The sequence below is a fragment of the Electrona antarctica genome (assembly GCF_951216825.1).
Source record: "Electrona antarctica genome assembly, chromosome: 5".
Lineage (NCBI taxonomy): Eukaryota > Metazoa > Chordata > Actinopteri > Myctophiformes > Myctophidae > Electrona > Electrona antarctica.
Window position 1 is genome coordinate 6,689,319 of NC_136810.1, and position 9,428 is coordinate 6,698,746.

The 9,428-nt window shown below is 43.7% G+C and overlaps 1 protein-coding gene across 3 annotated transcripts in view; it reads right to left on the reverse strand.

Annotated features, from left to right (window-relative positions):
- Positions 1 to 6,541: 6,541 nt before the first annotated feature.
- spg11 (SPG11 vesicle trafficking associated, spatacsin) overlaps positions 6,542 to 9,428 on the reverse strand; it is a 75,433-nt gene continuing 72,546 nt past the window's right edge. For all 3 annotated transcript variants that reach the window (XM_079500478.1, XM_079500480.1, XM_079500479.1), the window contains 4 exons: positions 8,344 to 8,420; positions 7,841 to 7,996; positions 7,580 to 7,731; positions 6,542 to 7,411 (listed from right to left, as the gene is read on the reverse strand). In XM_079500478.1, the coding sequence (XP_079356604.1) occupies positions 7,231 to 7,411; positions 7,580 to 7,731; positions 7,841 to 7,996; positions 8,344 to 8,420 (566 nt within the window). In that variant the 3' untranslated portion in view covers positions 6,542 to 7,230. The remainder of the gene's footprint in view (positions 7,412 to 7,579; positions 7,732 to 7,840; positions 7,997 to 8,343; positions 8,421 to 9,428) is intronic.

Genomic DNA, 9,428 nt, shown 5'->3' on the forward strand with positions numbered 1-9,428 from the left:
CATCCTCAGTACATGTACTAGCCATCTCTGCACTTTTCAGTTTGTATATTAGAAAGACATTACTTTGACGAGACCACAAGCAGGGCTCCCTTTTGGGGTGCACATGCCTTGGGATCCCTGCTACCATAGCAACCATGACGTCTAAATACTCCAGTGTGAAATTGACTCACACCAACTTGGGAGAGCTTGAGGATGTACATAAATGTCAGCATGCACCGTTTCTTGGACGCGTTTACCGTTTGCGTCAGTGATGCACTGACTCATAGTTGCTGAAGCACTGAGGATTGAATGCACCGATGATGCCTAATGAGAGTCTGTTAGTTGTCAGTGTCTTGGCGGCAGCAGCAGCAACACTTATGGCTCCTTATAGAGAAAAACAACAAGAGATCATCCTCTTGAATGCCTTGAAGGAAATCAACCAGACCTTCATGGAGGTGAAGAATAAATGGGAGGAAAGTCAACTCTTGCTAGAGGGGAAGATTAAGGAAATGGTGCAAATGGAAAAGAGGTTGGGGGAAGTGGAAGCAGAGGGGAAAAGGAACTATAAGATAATTGCAGCCCTCATGGACGAGAGGAGGAAGGAGAGGAACCAATGGACGGAGGAGAAAGTCCAACTTATTAGAGAGAAAGAGGCGTTGTCACAAAAATGCCTCTATGCAGAGCACAACAAAGGAGACACGCAGATCTATACAAAGACGTCAGGAAACAAAGTCCAGAAAATAGAAGACTATATAGAAGATGTTCAACTAGATGCACAGTTGAAGAAGTTGACACAGCAGTTAAACTCCTCAGATGTCTATAAACTCACAATGGACCCAAACACGGCACACGGCAACCTCTCTCTGTCTAACAACTACAGAAAGGTGAAACGTGTGACAGAGAATCAGTTGTATCCTCATCATCCAGACAGGTTTAACTCATGGGAACAGGTGCTATGTAGAGAGGCACTGACTGCTCGCTGTTACTGGGAGGTAGAGTGGAGTGGAAAGGTTTCTGTAGCAGTGGCATACAGAGGAATCAGCAGGAGAGGAATGGGTGATGACTGTGCGTTTGGATACAACGACAAGTCCTGGAGTCTGGAATGTTATAATGTTCTTCATTTAAATAAGTGCAGTGTCCGTCACAATAGGAGGAGAACTGAACTTGGAAGCTTTATCTCCAACAGAGTAGGAGTTTATCTGGACTGTCCTGCTGGGACTCTGTCCTTCTACAGAGTCTTCTCTGACACCCGGACACACCTGTACACCTTCAGGTCCACATTCACTGAACCCCTCTACCCTGGTTTCATGTTTAGTTCCGACTCCTCAGTGTCTCTGTGTTAGGGAGGAACACGTGCTGCTGAAATGACAGTTCACTCAGTCTGTAAAGGGACATGCATGCACGCACGCACCTCACACATTCAGTCTGTAAAGGGACGGACACGCACGCACGCACCTCACACACTCAGTCTGTAAAGGGACATGCATGCACGCACGCACCTCACACACTCAGTCTGTAAAGGGACATGTATGCACGCACACACCTCACACACGCAGTCTGTAAAGGGACACGCACGCACCTCACACACGCAGGTAGGTTTGTTCTCACAGGCTCACAAAGCTGAAACCACAACACAGCCAACAAGAATAACTGATTCAGTGTTCTAAAGTAGTTTTTGAGTGGTGCAAACCACTCCAACAACCAGCTTTGTCTGTATCCGTGTTTGTGTGTACCTGTACGTGGGGCCCAAAATAATGAGCATGGTTACCATGGTCACTGACATTACGTCAGACCACAGCTGATCAGGCTATATAAGACCTTGCACCAGTCAGTTCACACGGGTGTGATTTTTTTTTATTATCTCTGATTAAATGAAGAACTGACCTCATCACTCATCATCACTTGAGTCTGATTTATACTTACAACAGTATAAATTAAACATACCTAAAGGCTATTTTTGAGGATTTCTGCTTATAATTGCATAAGCAGAATCCATGCCTAGAATAGGGCATAACTTATTGTTCGAGTCCACGAATATAACAATTCATGAACAGGATATGGCTCCACCACATGCTGATTTGCGTCATGCCGCTATCACTTATATTGGTACAGCGGCCATGTTTCAACCAATCAGCTTGAGAATTTGGGGATATAGGCCAATAATTTCAACCAATACTCTTGGTTCACTTCCTAATTTAATTTTAGGGTTTTCCTGAATAAAGTTTAGTTAGTTTAATACTGTCTTTCACCTTCCTATTAGTCAGTGGTGAAAGGGGTTTTGGCTCATGTAGATGTTTGTATCCTATTAGATAGCAAAATATGATATGAGTAAATCAATGTTGAAACATTATGGTTAGGCAGAAATGTTGAATCCATGTTAACCTAACATTGGAATTACACAGAAAGCACTAGAAAATATTGTTCCTAAAGAAACTCAATTCAAGCCAAAACAATAGTATAAAAATCACACCTGTGTGAAATGAGGGGTGCTAATATATTAAAGTCTAACTCATGTTGATTAGGTGATGTAATGATAATAAAACAAACGGTGCAAACACAAACATTAAACGCCATTAACAATAAAGAGACAATATGACGTAAATCATGACCCTTCATTGTCAATGTGTTTACAAAACAAACATTGAACTAAAGACAAACATTATACCTGTGTGTAGGAGGGGCTGGTGCCCCTCAAAAAGCACAAATTCAGTTTGACGTGGTATCTCTATCTGCATGTTGTGTGTCGCTGTAGACTTGTGACTGTAGACTTGCCTCGGGCATAATTATATTCTGTTGGTCAACACAGACTCAGACCGTGTTCCATATTAGGTCATTCATATTTTGTCACCGACTCACCTTACTCTCCATATCATCATTTTGCTCCCTGGCCTACTGCCTGTTTACACAGCGTTGTTCATCTTATCCATAACATGTCATGTCATCCATGTTTATGGCCAAAATATGTTTTCATCTGTCCCATTTAATACCTTATGGAAGTCTCCATGCTGTCTGCCAGCCCCAAACTCGCATTAATGAGGTCTGTTTTGATTTGAGCCTATACATGTATTTGACCTTGGTGTCTAGTGAGAAAATAGATAGGCGCTCAGAGGAGTGCTTTTCTCTGTCACAGTTCACAGAAGCAGTAACTGAAGAAGCAGTAAGTGCAGGGAAAGAAAGTTATCAGCAGGTTGCCACAGCAATGCCAGCCTGTGTGCTTTCCCGGCTCCAATGGCCATCAATGTGTGGGACCAAGGAGATGAATTCTACGTCGCGACACCATCCTCATCATCTATGTGCTGGACCAATGAGAGATCGCCCACCATGGGATATTGCGGATGTGAACTATTTACAAGCCAATAGACGAATATCAACAAGCTGTCGTCATCTGGAGTACAAAGCGATGGACAATGCTGGGGAGAAGGAGGATTCAGCATTCGGACAATTGGATTATTACTCTAAATTATTTTGTTATTTTATTATCTGAATTCCATTACATTTCTCTGTAAATTGACTTTATACCTACTAAAAATTTATGTTAAAACCTTAAACCTTCCTCTCAGAACTTTATTTGCGTCTGCCTCCAAATTACTCTTTTTAAGGTCTTTCTATTTTTGAGTGGTGTAAACCACTCCTACAACTGGCTTTAGTCTGTCTGTCTGTGCCAAAAAAATGAGCATGGTTGATGCTGATTGGTTGATGCTGATTTCATTACGTCAGACATTACGTCAGACCACAGTTGATCAGGCTATATAATACCTTACACCACTCAGTTCACACGGGTGTGATTTTTTATGGTACAGTGGCTGTCATTCAGGATTTAAAGGGCAATTCACTCACATTTTTGAGTGGTGTAAACCACTCCTATTGAGTGGTGTAAACCACTCCTACAACTGGCTTTTTTGAGTGGTGTAAATCACTCCTACAACTGGCTTTTGTGTGCAGAAAAAATGAGCATGGTTGCTATGTTCAAAATAATTTCTGACGTAATTAAATCACACCCGGGTGAACTGGATGACCGTAGCAACCATGCTCATTTTTTCTGCACAAAAAAAGCCAGTTGTGAAATCACATCCGGGTGTGATTTCATTACGTCAGACATTACGTCAGACCACAGCTGATCATGCTATATAAAACCTTACACCACTCAGTTCACACGGGTGTGATTTTTTTTAAGGTAAAGACAGCACTGTATTTGGGTCTCCCTGCTGACCTATCGAAGGTATTTAAAACTATTACAGTATTCATCTAGGTATCAATTTCATATCTATCAACATGGTCTACTAGTATGTCGTTTTTCATGATTATGTTTTTTTTTCCATCAAAAATCATGAAAGTCAAAAACCATGAAAGATAGACATAGGCCATCAACAAGTTACAAGTAGCCTAAGAACTGTTTGCACGGGCACTGCTCTAGCATACTCCACTGGGAACGGTCGCTAGGGATGGTGGCCACTCTGTTGCTGCAAGAGATGCTCCAAATGAACCAATCAGAATCAGGAGGCAATAAACATAATTATTAGTCAAGGTCAGTGTGACCTGTCAATAGACACAATTAGGTCAGAGCAGTGTGGCCTTTCTAACAATTATTATTATTATTATGTTGCTCCCCAACCAACACGGAAAGACCAACCTGTTGTCAGACCAAAGGCGACATCTTCGTCATTCTTCCTAACTGAGATTGATGATCAAAGCTCCACAACAACTGATACACCTTCCCAGCCCTTACCCTAAGCCAGGGGTTTTCAACTGATTGTTAACCAGGGACCACCACCCTGACTTAGAATCAACCTGGGGACCACTATTGTGTTGGGTGGGGATATGGGCTAAGATTAGTGCTTTTGTAAGTTAATACTTGCATCCCATGTGTATACATCCCACTGTTTCTCAACCGTTGACTACTACTGGTAAAATGTCCTAATAATAATGACTCAACCAGACAATCCAGTGCACTTCCCCCTTCTTGAGATTCTAACTCCCTTTTTCTGTTGAATTTCTTGAACTCCAACTTGTCAGTAAATGACTACATGGATGGACTCATCATAGGATCGCACAACAACAAGCCTGATGCTTCATGCTTGCACCCTCAAGCGACCCAGTAACGCCTGCAGGGAGCAGCATTTGACCGTACTGCATGATGCAGTCCGTCAGACCCAGAGAGATGGGAGCATGTGACCGTCCTCTAATCCAGTCAGTACCTCTCCACATGGATGGACATTGTGTATGTAACATTACTATCCCTACATGGGGCAGCTGACCTCAGCTCACCTAATGTAGTGGCCTTTATATTGGTTTTCGACTGTCCATAACAGACACTCGGGGGCGGCTATGTTAGAAAAGCCACAGGGGGCACGGTGGCACAGTCGTTAGTGCTGTCGCCTCACAGCTAGAAGGTCCTGGGTTCGATTTCCGCTTGGGACGCTGGCGGCTTGTCCTCTCCTCCGCGTCATCAGTGCCCATACCCGAGGCGGGGTTGGCGAAAGGGCCTTTCTGTGTGGAGTTTGCATGTTCTCCCCGTACGTACCCTCACAAAAAACATGCTGTAATCCTGGTCTCTAAACTGCCTCCCCCTGGCCAGCCTGATGGAGGGGAAAGAAACTGGTTGGAATAACGTGTTCCTTCCACGCGATACATCCAACCAGGGAAACTCCCCTCCTGTCAGGTGTAAAGGAGCGACTTGGACACTCATGCATAAATGAAGCATGAGTTCAAGTCCGTTGCTCTCCCCAGGTTGGCGGAGGGTGTGTAGAGCCCAGGATCACATTAGATAATTGACACGGGGTGAAAAATGGGTTACAAAATTGTGGGATAAAAAATATTTTAAAAAATAAAGGAAGGCCACACTGATCTGACCTAATTGTGTGTATTGCCAGGTCACAATGATAGGATACAATATGTCACAGACTGTGATCTGAGAGCAGATATATACTGCCTGAGGCTTTAAATAAAGCCTTGATCTAGCCAGCAGAGGGACTCAAGTAGTGCACTCAGTGAGTGGTCTATTTGATTCTGCCTGATTAAAAATTCAGATCAAAAGAGTCACTCCCACCAGGACTTATAAAGTACCCACAGAGTATAGAAAGAAAAAACAGAGAAAATACAAGATGACAGAATATTAGCAGAGGGTATAAAAACAATGCAGACAAACAGAAACAAGCTATAACAAAAAACACAGAAAGGCAGAGTGGTAAAAAAAGGAGTGAGAATGAAAGAGATAGTTTTTAAGGGGTTAGAATAGAATAAGTGCAAAAGGAACAGAGTGTGTTTCTCTACCTGTGTGTGTATGCAGAGATTCAAAGTTTAAACAGCTGTGGAGCTGTTTATCTCCTTGTCTCTGCGACCGTGAGTTGAGGTTCCAGGCTGATTTGCTGCGCTCCGTGTTTTTGTGGAACGCAGCGAATCAGGCTGGAACCCAGGCTACAGAATGAGCACTTGACCTCGTCTTCTGGAACACGGCTGCAGCCAGACGCTTCTTAGAAGAACACGGTGGTCATACAGCTCTGAATGTCAACGGCTAACAGACATATCGCACACACAGTAAACCAGTTACAACGTTCAGTTATTTAATCAATAGACAATTTATTGCATTCAGAGATAGTTTTCATTTAATCTCCACAGAAGACATCGTAGAAAGCATTTAGATGATAAGTATGAATTCAACATAAAGTTGATAATGTTAGTTATAACATTAGCTATCAGATGTGTGAACAGCCACTTTCAGCAAATTAACCAATAAGGTCAATTAATCATTGCAGGCCAGAAAGCTCTTCCACAATCTGTCGACTGCTCGTACTAAATTATAAGTACATTGGCTCGACTGGGACACAAATACTTTTTCTATTTCTTGAACAGAAACCGTTTTGGACAACATACAAGTTTCGCAAATGCTGTGCCAGGAAGCTGTCTTCTGTTTGTTATTTCCATTCAGGAGTATCTATTTTAACAAATCCTAAAATAGAATTCCCATTTCTGCTAACCAAGCGAGATACCCTTTGAGTAATTGTATTTACAGTAGGACGTGACTGCAGAAGACAATTGGAAGCGAGGGGGATGTAGGATATTTGGTGAACTTTCTGTGCATTTTTAGTGATTCTGATTGTTAGGCGGAAGCATTTGAAAATTGAGTGAGACAATCTCTAGACGGATCACTCACTCTTTAAATCAGAGAACCGGATGATGAGTCAGTTAACCAGTCGCTCAGTCATTCAGGAGGTCAGCCAGTTAACCAGGTGGGTCAGTCATTTAACCAGCCAGTCAGTTAGCCAGGCGGTCAGTGAGATAGCTGCTGCTCTTGCAGTCTTGTAACAGTAGGTTGGCCAGGTCAGTGAGCTGGTGTTGGTAGGCCAGTCTGTACAATGTAGAAACATCATCACAGAACCGTAGGAACCCACGCAGGTTCTGGCTGCTACTGCCTGCTGGACGATTCAGAGTCCACCTGGGAGGACACACACACACACACGGGCGGGCACGCGCACACGCACACACACACACACACACACACACACAAACTCAATAAGTGTGAAGCAGGGTGTTGTTGTCAAAGTGTATTGCATAATTCGTCAATTCTTTCTCTAAGGATCAAAGTTTGTAGTTCAAATCGTACTTCTTGGAGACGTCTTCAAACAGACTGGAGGTCAGCGGCCGGTGTCGTTTCAGCTCCTCTAGGTACTGGAAGTCTCCGTTAACAAGGACCTTCTGGTAAACAAGCTCCGCCCAGTCTGGGCTGTAGTCATAGGCCTCGGACACCACAAACACCTACGCACACGCATAGTTACACACATAAATAAATACAGTCCACTCTATCTGTGTGCATGTGATATGCGTGCGTGCGTGCGTGTGCGTGCGTGCGTGACTGCGTGTGTACCTGGTAACACCGTGGCATGGCTAGGGTAGCGGTGGGCAAGTCAGCCTGGCGTAGATTGATGAGCTGTTGCTGTGAGCCCTCTTTCAGGAAGTGACGCTGCAGTAGCACCAGCTTAGCCATCCTCACACAACGAGATGCTTGACGCACACACTGGTCCTAATACAAACAAATGTGCACGCACGCCATCAAGACATGTCATTTTCTCTTTTTATCATCCTACTTCTAATGTACAGTATACTAGTCTGTGAGCACAGCCGTGGCTCCAAAAATTTAAATAAATGGAGGACAAAGTACTCACATTTGTATTTTGCACACACCAATAAAACGAACGCTTACGTGTTTCGGCTACGCGCCTTCATCAGTATTCTCTGGTGAAGGATCATAGACAAAATGCGCAAGCGGTCGTTGGAGCCACTTAAGGCATGGCTCACACAGTAAAAAATGACTAGGCATGAGACAAAGGAGAAATGAATAATTTAAAACTTTCTAAACAGCAGTGTCACCTTGGAGTAGCTCTCTGCGGCATCTTTAAGCAGATCAAACACCTTGGACAGACTTTTCTCCAACTCAGGAGTCACCACTGGATACACAGAAAAGAAGATTAATGACAGCCCTGTCTGTCTGTCTATCTGTCTGCAAGAGACAAACAAATGCTCTCTGTCAAGCTTGGAATGACAGATTGGTCTCTGCCTCTGGTGAGTTCAGTTCATTATAAGAACTCAGTCTGTCTCAGTGAGACATGCCCTCAGTGAGACATACTCTCAGTCTTACCTTCTGTCTGTCTCAGCTGACTCAGTCTGTCTCAGTGAGACATGCCCTCAGTCTTACCTTCTGTCTGTCTCAGCTGCCAACAACATCACTGCGTCATTAGGACGCAACACTTTTCTCAGTTTCTCCCAATAGAACTACCGGGCGGCAGTGGATCAGGGGTAGAGTGGCCGGTAGAGCGGCTGGATGTTGAGGTTCCCAGTTAGATCCCGGGCTCCCCCAGAGTTAGTGTCGAAGTGTCCTTGAGCAAGAGACTGAACCCCTAATAGAGCGTCGCAGTCCCGGCCCCTTTCATGACGACGCCAGGCCCAGGAAATGAATCCCAATGAATCTTTCCCATAGACATTTCAAAAAGTATTTATTTAAAGACCTTTTAAGCGTCGTACGAAGCCAACTTGAGTCGTGACAAATCATGACAACAAACACAATATTTTGGACCAAACAAATAATTACAAAGAAGAAAAACAACAAAAGTGTTGTAACCTGCCGTTTTTCTCTACTTTCTAATTCTTTGTTTGGCCCAAAACATTGTGTTTATTGTCATGATTTGTCACGACAAGAGTTGGCTTTGTCCGCGGCGTAAACGTCTTTAAATAAATACTTTCTGAAATGTCTGAGGAAAATGAATGGGGATTTATTTTCCGGGTCTCTCGAGGGGGCGGGACTGCAACGCTCTATTGCTCCCGATGTGCAGGTTGGTGCCTTGCGTGGTTTCCTCCGCCATCGGTGTATGAATGTGTGTGTGTGAACGGGTTAATGTAATGTAACCCTAAACAAGCTGACATTATGGTAATCCCCATTCCCATAGCACAATGCCCCT